General features: G+C 43.2%; 1 protein-coding gene across 2 annotated transcripts in view; it reads right to left on the reverse strand.

Annotated features, from left to right (window-relative positions):
- Positions 1-12,488, reverse strand: part of LOC106563268 (astrotactin-2) — a 537,304-nt gene that overhangs the window by 46,329 nt on the left and 478,487 nt on the right. For both annotated transcript variants that reach the window (XM_014128700.3, XM_082958176.1), the window contains one exon: positions 2,364-2,505. In XM_014128700.3, the coding sequence (XP_013984175.2) occupies positions 2,364-2,505 (142 nt within the window). The remainder of the gene's footprint in view (positions 1-2,363; positions 2,506-12,488) is intronic.

A 12,488-nucleotide genomic window follows, 5' to 3' on the forward strand; every position in this document is an offset into this window, starting at 1 on the left:
AGCAGTGTTCTCTCTCCCTATGCTCAGAAAAGCGGAAGCAGAGGCTTCCAAGTTTCACCGTCTAGTAAGCTCTCTCTCTTCATCTCTCTCTTGTTTGGATTGACCTCCAGGTTGCTCAAGGCAGATGGTGGGAAAGAAGGGAAGTTGCAACCGGTTGCACAGGAATCTCCTACTACCTTAAGCTTGAATACATCATCCCTCTCAATATACTCTCACAATCATGCTGTTATGACTTCTGCTGGAGTGCTGCCCCCAACAGTCCTCCCCGATTCCCATGTTTAAAGCTGCAATATGTAACTATTTGGGGACCAGACCAAATTCACATAGAAATAGCTTGTTTTGTCACATAAACAAAAATTAGGCGAACTATTACAATTTTAGCAAACAGAAAATGCCGGTGCGATTTCTGCATAGTGCACCGATAACATAAGCACCAATGACCTATCTGTGTCTTGCACAGCTGCAGAGGCCCGCTTCCCAAAATAAACAAGGTGGAAAAACAGTTAGACGGGGCCACAAACATAAAACACCAAACAAAAGTTGAGAGAGCTCAGAGGAGAGAAACACGGTGTGATGATCGGAGTGTCCCCTCTTTGTTTGCATCTGGGGCCTGTTTGGTTTCAGAGCACACTGTGCCCATCTAACTTGATTTCAAGATGTGGAGACAAGAGGTAGAGGGATCAGGGAAATTATACCCAAGGAGAACAAAGTGCTGCTATCAAATGCACATCACAGCGATGGTCCCTGGGAAGGCGGGCTGCAGACCCCTGGACCCTCTGAAGACTAATTTACTGCCTCTCTGAGATCTCCTCCGAACAGCGCAACATAAAAGTCTCCAACTGTGATGATGGATTCATAAAGGCATGCTTAGCGTGCGTCTGTCGAGGCTACCCGGGGCCACAGACAAACATAAACAGCATAGTCTCTGTTGGCAGCAGGGCCGCTTATGGAACATTCATGTGGACTCAGCCTCCATGTGGACACAGCTGATTTAATTTCATCTCTTCACTTTCCCACTAATAGGCTTTTCTTTTTACTCGAAATTGATACTCACCCAAGACAAGGACTCAACTAAGTGAATCCCCTTTCCATAATGAAACACCTGCAAAGTTTACTAACAGCTGTGTTCTCTGCTAACCCTAATGGGATGTAGGGTTGACTATACCCCTCACACATTCTCATGTGAGGGACTCAAGGCTGTACTTATGTCTGTCCATAAATTAAGGAGTGCTTCAACTGCTGAACATATTAGTATGTGTCAGTGGGTTCGGACGTGTGCATGCAACTGATTGACCTGCCAGTGTGTGTGTGTGTGTGTGTGTGTGTGTGTGTGTGTGTGTGTGTGTTTCCTCCATGCATGTCTTCCGTGCTGCTTAATGTGCTATGGTTCTGAGTCTTTATGACTAATTGTCATGTCTATAGAAGGATTAGGAGTGGTCTGTCTGTCTGACTGTTTGCTAACCGCCCCAGACTAAGTGCACCAGACAGACCAACTGGTCAATGGCTCCAGTCTCCTCCAGTTTCTGTGTGACACAAACACCACGATGGTCGGTTGGTTGGTTGTGATGCTCGTTATTCACCATGACCACGTTTTCCTCCATTGCAAAAGGCCTCATGACAAACGAAACAATAACGGAAACAATAATACTAGCATCCACCACTTCCACCCTGGTGAGACCAAAATATGTGCCGCCCGCCTAATACGAGCCAGCTGTGTTCTGGCTGGGGGGAATTAAAACATGGCCTATACAAGTCCCATTGCCAATGGGAGTACAGACACTCAGGGAAAGTATGTGGTGCTGGCCGGATGATATTTGTCAAGTCATTCTTGTTTAGGAAAGACGCAAAAATTACAACAATGCCACTGGTTAACAATGTTTTTTTTTTTATGGTAATGCGAAGGCGAATTCTGAACTCATGAAAGCATGGTCAATTTGGTTAGAACGAGCTGCGAGTCAAACGGAGAACAATGTATAGGTAAGAAGACAACAGTAGAGGTGAGAAGGGTTTTAACGTGGCAACAACTCAACAGACTCAGTCTCTGAGGTTGATGTAAAGGGCAACAGCAACACTTACCACAGAGAAGTGAACAACAGAACAAAAACATCTGTCTTTTCTCCTATTTTATCTTTAATTTCTACCTTGTTGTTTATCCTACTTTTCAAAGCCATAGTAAATCTGGGCCCGTATTAATAAAGCGTCTCAGAGTAGGAGTGCTGATCTAGGATCAGTTCTGCCTTTTAGATCATAATGAATAAGATTACATGGACAGCGGGGACATGATCCTAGATCAGCACTCCTACTCTGAGAGGCTTTATGAATACGGGCCCAGGTCCAAAGTATTTTAGGTTGGGGGATCTTACTTGTAGAGGCTGTCGGGTTCCAGGCACTTGAAGACCAGCGAGTAGAGCACAGAGTGAGGATGCTCTCCATTCCTCCGACCCGCCACCACACAGGACGAACCCAAACCTGAGAACAGGTCATCCACCAGACTTAACACCTCACCTACAGGAGATGGGAGGAGAAAGAGAGAAAGAAAGAAAGAGACAGGAGATGTAGAATGAGAGAAAGTGAGTGAATAGATGTATGGAGAGGAAGAGAAAGATGGAGAGACAGTCACAGGGTTAATAGACTTACTGTACGTTGACCAGGTTGGAACCCATGTCCTGTCCCTCTTAAATAAAGTGCCAAATCTACCAGAAAGGCCACAAGTCTGCTGTTTTGTCCTAACATGCACTCCACCTATTGTTCTTCAGTGATATGTTTTACAAAACAAACACATGCCAAGCTAGCCTTGGGTCACATGGCACATGTTTCAACAGAAAACAGACACAAGTGCAATGAAAAGTAATGAATTAAGTTTTAAGAGGCAGATTCTTTCCAGCATCGATCCTTCCACTTGGCGCTTAATTGTGTTCCAAGTCATTCCGAGTTTCACTTCAGCTCAGCCCAGAGGGAAAGATTTCTGCAGCACAAACCCCGAGGCAAAATGAAATCAGACTTCCTCTGGCAGCCGGCCCTACACGGTACATTATAGAACCGTAAGAAAACAGGACTTTTCTCCTGTATGGCCACATGGTACTGTTACAATGATATCTCACTGAGAACCCCTGTGTCTCACAAACACCAGTTCACAAGTTGTGAAATATCTTTCATGTCAGCTTAAGGGAAAATAATGACACACTTGTTCATTCAGACATGCACCAAACCGTTTCCAGCGCTCAGAGGGGTGGTGGAAAAGAGAGAGAGCTGTCGAAACAGTTTAAAAGCTCTAAAATGTTGGGGATTTCAAATGATTTCTACAAGATGTAAAGGGAGCTTAGCTTCAGCTTATGACATGCAGGCCAACTTATAAACACAGGGAATATGTCTGTCCGGTGGGGCAGGAGGATATGGTAAGGAGGGTTGCAAAAGAGAGGAGGAAAGAAGTGAACGAATGAAAGATTTGACATGTTCCCAGAAAGGGGTCTGTGTATAGTAGGTTTCCCAAACACATTCCGATACTTCGAGTCTCCCTGTGCCAGGTTTACTATTTCGAAGGTTTTCTCTTTCTAAACATGCAATGCAAATTGGACCTTTATTTATTCACAGGAGGAGAGCCAGCAGAACAAGTACACTATAGGTTGTTTTTCCTGCTGGACTGAAATCCTCTTTTGAGAAACATGCTGAAATAGGCCTAACTGGAATTGTCTTGGAATTTTCTTGATCCTCTACCGATATAATTGATGATTTACTTGAAAGTTTATGTTAGGCTTGCGTACATTTTCTCTCTGGGATTAATTACTTTACGTATATTCAGTCCACATGTTGTGAATGAAAGCGTACATACAAGCAAGCAGTCTTTGCACCTTCATAGTAAATGAAGTCCGGTGGGGCAGGAGGTGATGGTAAGGAGGGTTGCAAAAGAGAGGAGGAAAGAAGTGAACGAATGAAAGATTTGACATGTTCCCAGAACACCATCCACGCAATCTCTGGTGGAGACCACCAGCACACTCAGCAAACAATACATTGCCAGATCCTTCTTTGAAAAATCCATGTTAATCCAACCAAAAATGAAATAAGAGAGCACATCGACACTAGTTCAAACACACTATGCTTACACATCTCAGGCTTTGTCCATAAAGGCTGATACCTTGTTTAATAAGAGCACTTGGCAAAAATAACACTTAAAATGACATAGACCTCTGGAAGCGGATGGTGCTCGGCACACGGTCATTTACTGTCCCGAAACCATGTAAAAGTGTTTACATGCTTGACCATGTTTTTATGGAGGATGGGATGGGTAAGTATGGGTAAGCCATATTGTCTTAGCATAGCTGAGCAGTCCCTTTGATACTGGGGTCGCAGCTGCACCGTCTTCAGGCAGAGTCAACATGGTCCTTATGATTCCACCGTATGTGTGGCCTTGGCCCGCATACCACCAAGCTGCTGCTGCTCACGATTTATGGAACAGATCTGGGCCCCGTTTCCCAAAAGTATCTTAAGGCTACGTTCATAGTTAGAACTTTCGTAGGAGCATCGTTAGATCTCCCAGCTGTTTCCCAAAACCATCATTACTAAAGTTACTCTTGAAACCAGTCGTTATTAGACCACAGCTAAGTACATCATTTTTTTGCCCTTCCGCGTCACTTTATACACAGAATATATCAGCTAAACACAAAATCAAGTTGTTTATCTGTCTTTCTGTGACCACAGATAACTTCAGAATGAATGTGACAGTGAAAGATGCTTCAAATGAAAACCGAGATGAATGTATTCAAAGATAAATACAGTATAGCAGGGTGATTTTATTTGTCCCCCCAAGCTTTCAGATTTTTGTATTTATTGTTGAACATAAAAGACGGTAAAAACACCAGCAAATCAGCTCCAAGTGATTTTAATTTTGGATATCTGTTCCAAAGTATTCCCACACATAAAAGAGATAAAGTATATGTGATCGTATACAAATGTAAGCAAGGTTTGAAATTATTATGTTTAAGTAAAATTGTATACCGTATCTGTTTGGGCTTCTTGCGGCTCCCTGACCATTCACTCAAGAAATAAATCGACCCGCGGCTGAATCTATTGATGATCCCTGCAGTGTAGGCACATGGATCTTCAGTGTATATTTGAATGATATTGAAATGAATTTCATGTTAATTGAATTCGTTTTTTTTTTTTAAAGCTATTTGTACAATACTCTCTGTAATTTTTGACTCAATATATTTCATCATGTGTAATGATGTGCCAAATCTTGATTTAGTTCATTATTATAGGGTAAACATTGGAATAAGCCACCTCAATATTTGTAGCCACAGGGGATATCGCTCTATGAGCTGATCTGTCATCAGTATTGTGGAATAATTTGAATGTTAAGGTGAGATTGTAAAGGGAGAACACTGATCCAAAAGTAGTGCTTTCTTCTTTCGATCCTTTCGATGCCTCAACGACGCACTTAGCAAACATTCTCTCTGTGTGGTGTTTTTGGAAATGCATGTTACATACACGGCCGTTGTAGGAAAGATGCATCATTAAAACACACGGAAGCCTAAGTTCCATCGCTTTCAGGAAACCAGGCCCAGCTCTTCATTCACCGTTTTCCTCTCATTTAATTGCTTATCTCTTTAGTGTTTTTTTTTTTTTTTGTGCTTTTTCATTAGTTCGTCTACACTGTTATGGTAGGCCACCTGTTTCGCGTTAACAGTTAATTGCGATGCAAGCGAAGCGATGACAAAGTGTCATTAGGGGCTACCATAAACTGGAAGAATGATTTGGTGATGTTCAATGGGATAGAATGTGTTTTAGAATGTCTTAGCCTAGCAAGAATGTTACATTTTTCAGACAAAAAAAAATAAAGTTTTACAAAAGTAATAACAAGGCAGGATTACGGAAGCGTTCAGGTTTACCTTTCCTTGCAGTTAGCATATTCTGAAAGCCAAGTATGCTAACAGTCAAATTATTAGTGAAACAGTAAATTGTCCCTATCAGACCACTTGATCTTTTGCATAAACAAACCATAATGATGTATTTAAGATTGACTCTTGACCCAATACAGCTTGCCTCAGAATGCCTTTCCAGTCTATTCTTCCCTTTCAATGGCACCACTATGAAAGGAATACCCCGGACAAGCCATAAATCTGCTGTTTCATGCAGGCTAAAAGTAGAAAGAGACAGCGCAGAAAAGGAAGGTCGAAGGGCAAAGGGGGGAGGAGGGAGGAGAGTGCAAGAAGGAGGGAGGGTGGGAGAGTGAAAAGTCGGAAGTTTAATGTTTCTGGATGTGGTCTGTGAAGGAATGATGTCTTTGTATTTTGATAATCAGAATAAATCAGGGGCTGATGAGTGACTTTGGGGCAGTCTGGATCAAGGATATCCAATTATTGATGTGTAATTATCACATAATTGTGAGTTTCAAAAAGTCCAAAGACAAACAGCAGGGCTCACGATCCTGTCTCTCAGCCAGCCTGCCCACCACCCATGGCTGTCCTGTCCACTCACAAAATACTGAACCCCACCAGAGAGAGTGAGAGAGCTCACTGCACTGAGGCTAACCGCCACAAACACACGCACGCATGCACAAACACACATGTACAAACACAGGCACACGAACACACCCTTACACACACGCACGCATGCACAAACACACATGTACAAACACAGGCACACGAACACACCCTTACACACACGCACGCATGCACAAACACACATGTACAAACACAGGCACACAAACACACCCTTACACATACGCACGCACGCACGCACGCACGCACGCACGCACGCACGCACGCACGCACGCACGCACGCACGCACGCACACACACACACACACACACACACACACACACACACACACACACACACACACACACACACACACACATTCCCCACTGGGCACACACAGCAGTTCAACATCTAGATTTGAATTACATTTGGTAGAGCTGTCAACTAACCTGAATTCAAAGTGAAATCAATCAAAAAAGTCACTATGACATTGGATTTAGGTTTAAAGTTAGGTGAGAAAAAGACAAAAATTCCCATACGTTGATGACTTTTTCCAAATCCAATTTCCACGAGGATTTAACGTCATCACATTGAACTGTTTTGTTGAAATGACCTGGAAACAACATTGGGCCACTCTGTCCTCCACTGTGTTAATCTCACAGGAGCCCTAAAACGCAGACCACACCGGTCTGTTGCATGCGCAGGGATTGCAAAATAAATGTACACATACAGTGGCAAGACAAAGTATGTGAACTCTTTGGAAATACCTGGATTTCTGCATAAATTGGTCATAAAATTTGATCGGATCTTCATCCAGGTCACAACAATAGACAAACACAGTCTGCTTAAACTAATAACACACAAACAATTATACATTTTTATGTCTTTATTGAACACACCGTGTAAATATTCACAGTGCAGGGTGGGAAAAGTATATGAACCTTTGGATTTAATAACTGGTTGACACGCCCTTGGCAGCAATAACCTCAACCAAACGTTTTCTGTAGTTGCGGATCAGACCTGCACAACGGTCAGGAGGAATTTTGGACCATTCCTCTTTACAAAACTGTTTCAGTTCAGCAATATGCTTAGGATGTCTGGTGTGAACTGCTCTCGTGAGGTCATGCCACTTCATCTCAATTGGGTTGAGGTCAGGGCTCTGACTGGGCCACTCCAGAAGGCGTATTTTCTTCTGTTGAAGCCATTCTGTTGTTGATTTACTTCTGTGTTTTGGGTCGTTGTCCTGTTGCATCACCCAACTTCTGTTGAGCTTCAACTGGCGGACAGATAGCCTCACATTTTCCTGCAAAATGGCTTGATAAACTTGGGAATTCATTTATCCATCGATGATAAAAAGCTGTCCAGGCCCTGAGGCAGCAAAGCAGCCCCAAACCATGATGTTCTCTCCACCATACCTTACAGTTGGGATGAGGTTTTGATGTTGGTGTGCTGTGCCTTTTTTTCTCCACACATAGTATTGTGTGTTCCTTTCAAACAACTCAACTGTAGTTTCATCTGTCCATAGAATATTTTGCCAGTAGCGAAGTGGAACATCCAGTTGCACTTTTGCTAACTTCAGATGTGCAGAGTTTTTTTTTTGTTGGACAGCAGTGGCGTCTTCTGTGTTGTCTTCCCATGAACACCATTCTTGTTTAGTGTTTTACGTATCGTAGATTCGCCAACAGAGATGTTAGCATGTTCCAGAGATTTCTGTAAGTCTTTAGCTGACACTCTAGCATTCTTCGCTTAACTCTTGCAGTCATCTTTGCAGGACGGCCACTCCTAGGGAGAGTAGCAACAGTGCTGAACTTTTTCCATTTAAATACAATTTGTCTTACCGTGGACTGATGAACATCAAGGCTTTTAGTGAAACTTTTGTAACCCTTTCCAGCTTTATGCAAGTCAACAATTCTTAATCTTAGGTCTTCTGAGATCTCTTTTGTTCGAGGCATGGTTCACATCAGGCAATGCTTCTTGTGAATTGTAAACTCAAATGTGCGTTTTTTATAAGGCAAGGCAGCTCTAACCAACATCTCCAATCTTGTCTCATTGATTGGACTCTAGGTTACTGTAGCTTACTCCTGACTCCAATTAGCTTTTGGAGAAGTCATTAGCCTAGGAGTTCACACTTTTTCAAACATATACTGTGAATGTTTAAATGATGTATTCAATATAGACAAGAAAAATACAATAATTTGTGTGTTATTAATTTAAGAACACGATGTTTGTCTACTGTTGTGACTTAGATGAAGATCAGATCAAATTTGATGACCAATTTATGCAGAAATCCAGGTAATTCCAAAGGGTCACATACCTTTTCTTGCCACTGTACATGTTATTCAATCATTTCATACAAACTGCTCGCACATGTCAATGAGTGTCTGCGTAGCCAGGCGCTGAAAAAGAACTTGGTTTTATTTTAGACGCTTGATGCACTGCAATTCCTGCCTCTCGCATCACCTCATTGGTTTTTAGGAGCATATACCCACATGGGTGATTGAAAGATGAATGAGGTACACACTCCAATCCCAGGACAAATTAGATAGCAACAGCAAGCTAAATGTCCATGAATGTTTCATATGTGTTTTGACCTGTCCCAAAATTAATATAGTTGGTTCAGAGTTATTTTTGATATTTCAACCTGAGTGTCCTGATCGCGTCTGGTATGGATGGATAAAATCAACATAAGCACAATGGCGCAGGCGACTCACACGCGTGCCCGGTGTAGTCAGCATGTAAGGCTAAGATAAGGAGGGTATAGAAAATAAGGGACACGTGTGCGGCAGGCAGGTTGTTTCCCACCGTCAGGGCTGTGTTTATTCATGCACAGTATTCAACACATACCAGATGGTAAAATCATCATCTCTCTCTGAGGACATTGCTCTCTAATGACTGGTCAAGACCAGCAGTTTATCTTTAGACTCTTCAGCAGATAACCAGGGAAACAGGAGGACAAGAGAAAAAAAGAGAGACCAGATATGTTTGTATGGGCCCATTCAAAGTACCTTAACATCCTTTCTCCCTGCTACTGGTAGTGAAACATCTTAACAGCTGCAGCACCTTACCCAGCCCCAATGTAAATTGTCCTGTTCAAAAATCTACCTCTTTCATCAGCCTGAGACACTGTCCCCAGCCTTATGCATAGTCTCAGGCCCCTCCCTATATGCAGCCTAACAATGAACAACCTAACAGCCCCAGCCCTAGACCTGGCCTCTAGTCCTGCCTAAGACCTAGCCTATAACCCCTTCCCCAGCGCTAGACCCATCCTCTTTCTCCATCCCCATCCCTAGCCGCCTTTCCTTTACCCCCTTTACCCTCTTGGTTTCTCTCCTGTGAGTAGCTAGCCTGGCGCTGTCAGGGGCCTCGTTTACCTTAGCTCACCCCTTTTAGGTAACACCTCAGCCCTGCCAAAACTTTGCTGTCAGCCCACTGTACGAGAAAGTACAGAGCGCAGCACGAGCGCTCCTGCCTGCCTTCATTCATTCAGCGCAGAGAGGGAAGGGACAGAGGGAGAAGGAGGGGTGGAGAAGGGAGGGAAAGAGGGATGGAGGAGTGTAGGGGAGGGGTAGGGTGGCGGCGGGCTGCCAGCACGGTTACGCACCGCTGCTGCTTTTTATTCCAGTCCTGTGGGGTTCCGCGACGGGGGCGCGAAAAGCAGGCAGCACCACACCACACCACAAGGGAGGGGGAACCTCGCTTTCCTGTGAGCCTACAATCGCACATACCGCACGCACACACACATGCAGGCATACACACACAGAGGGATACACACTCAAGCGTAGCTGGATACACACTCACACACAAGCACACACTCAGATGGATACACCACTCGAAAGTCACACTTGCACTTTCTCCATCTCACACTCACAGATGGTAACACTAAAACACACAGATACTCACTTACACTCTCTCATAGACACACACAGCCAGGGATGGTTCTAAAGTGCCTGTATAGAAGGGATACTGCACAGTGAGAGAGAACACAGCAGCTAAGAGGTAGAGTATGTAACCTATACAAGTGAGGGAGGGACTTAGGGAGGGCTCCCCTCTCTCTGAGTAAGGTGGGTTTGGAAGCAGTGGGCCTTTAAGGGCGTGTGTGTGTTACATATTCTGGTCAGGCATTACAGTATGTCTGGGTCACAGACATGGGAATTATGTGGCCTGCCCTTCAAGACACACTGGATTCACCCCTGACAATACACACAAATGTAACTGCAAATATTGCAAACAACCACAGTGTCTTGTGGAGATTGTTATTCATCATTTGCAACTAACCCTCGCCTATGGAGGAGCAGATGACATCAACTCGGTATGGCCTACAACAACTGTCATCAAGTCCAAAACAGCTCAGGACAGGAATAATAAGGCACTGATGATTATGGAACCTGTTAACAAGGAAACTTAATTAATTTGGCCCCCATTGCCAAAACACTCCTTCCACACTCCTGTCGCGTGACAGTGGATCTGCCTTTGGAAGGCAACTAAACAATATTAGGCCTTTCCTTCAGTCACAGGTGGCTGGATGTGCAAAGAATGTGCAAAGCTGTCATTTGGGGAGGCAGGTAGCCTTGTGGTTAGAGCATTAGGCCAGTAACCGATTTGTTGCTGGATCGAATCCCTGAGCTGACAAGGTAAAAATCTGTCGTTCTGCCCCTGAACAAGGCAGTTAACACACTGTTCCCCGGTAGGCAGTCATTGTAAATAAGAATGTGTTCTTGCCTAGTTAAATAAAGGTAAAAAAAAAAATCGAGCCAAAGGGTGGCGACTTTGAAGAATATCAAATATATTTTTGTTTGTTTAACACTTTTTTGGTTACTACATGATTCCATATGTGTTATTTCTTTGTTTTTATGTCTTCACTATTATTCTACAATGTAGAAAATAGTAAAATAAATAAAAAACCTTGAATGAGTAGGTGTGTCCACAATTTTTACTGGTACTGTATTTCTGTGAAGTTTTTTAATACATTTGAACATTTGTAGGTATTTTTTTATGTATTATTTTACATTTTTTGTATTTTACCCCACTTTTTCTCCCCAATTTCGATCTTGTCTCATTGCTGCAACTCCCCAACTGGCTCGGGAGAGGTGAAGGTGTGTCCTCCAAAACATGACCCGCTTAACCGCACTCCTTTTTAAGGAAATACCTGCAGGCAACTTGTGCAATACATTAGGAAATAAAGCATATTACATTCTCCATTTCACCTGTCACATTATCTTTCATTATGAAGCTTACCGGTAGTCGCTAGTCACATGGTCTTTGTTTACAAACACACAACAATGAGGGACCAGAGCCTTGTAAGTCACTCACTATTGTGCAGCACGTGCCAGGGGATCTAGTTACAGTATGGAATTCACAACTAAATGTTTTACCTGCAAAATATCTTCCGACTATTTAATGAACTGTCTAAAATGTGCTAAATGCTCTGCAGTTGTGCATTTGGTTTGCTAATTTAGTAGGTAGTTATCTAGCTAAGTGGTTAGCTTTTTGCTAAATCAAACTTCTCTTGTTAACAGCAGAGAACCCCTTCTGGATCAAGAGCCTTGCTGACTAACATGTATTTTGTGCATAGCATTTCTAAGTTACTTGTATAACTTTATGAGCTGAGTTGTCTGTCCTGCAAATAGTTTGTCAGAGACTGTATAAAAAAGTTCTCAAATGTGTTCATTAGCAGTTAGCTAGCATTTGATATGGGATTGTGCATGTACTTGTTAGCATTGCTAACCATCAGATTACAGAGGTTCAGTGGGGTTTGAAAATAAGTGACCCTTGTGTTCAGTGCCAGTATTACCGAATATCACGGGATGGCACAAGGTCGGTATGAAGGTATGACAATCTGGATACCGCCCAAACCTAGCTCTGGGATTGTGTGGCCTTCAGAGGGGCTCTGGTCTGCTCCCTGTCAACCTGGCTGTCAATACCAAGGCGAAACCAGGCACGAGCTAGCAAAGTTTAGGCCCCCCAAAACTCTATTACGGGAGAAACCATATTGCGTGATCTCCAGTTTACATG

The sequence above is a fragment of the Salmo salar genome, chromosome 11 (genome assembly GCF_965601325.2).
Source record: "Salmo salar chromosome 11, fSalSal1, whole genome shotgun sequence".
NCBI lineage: Eukaryota > Metazoa > Chordata > Actinopteri > Salmoniformes > Salmonidae > Salmo > Salmo salar.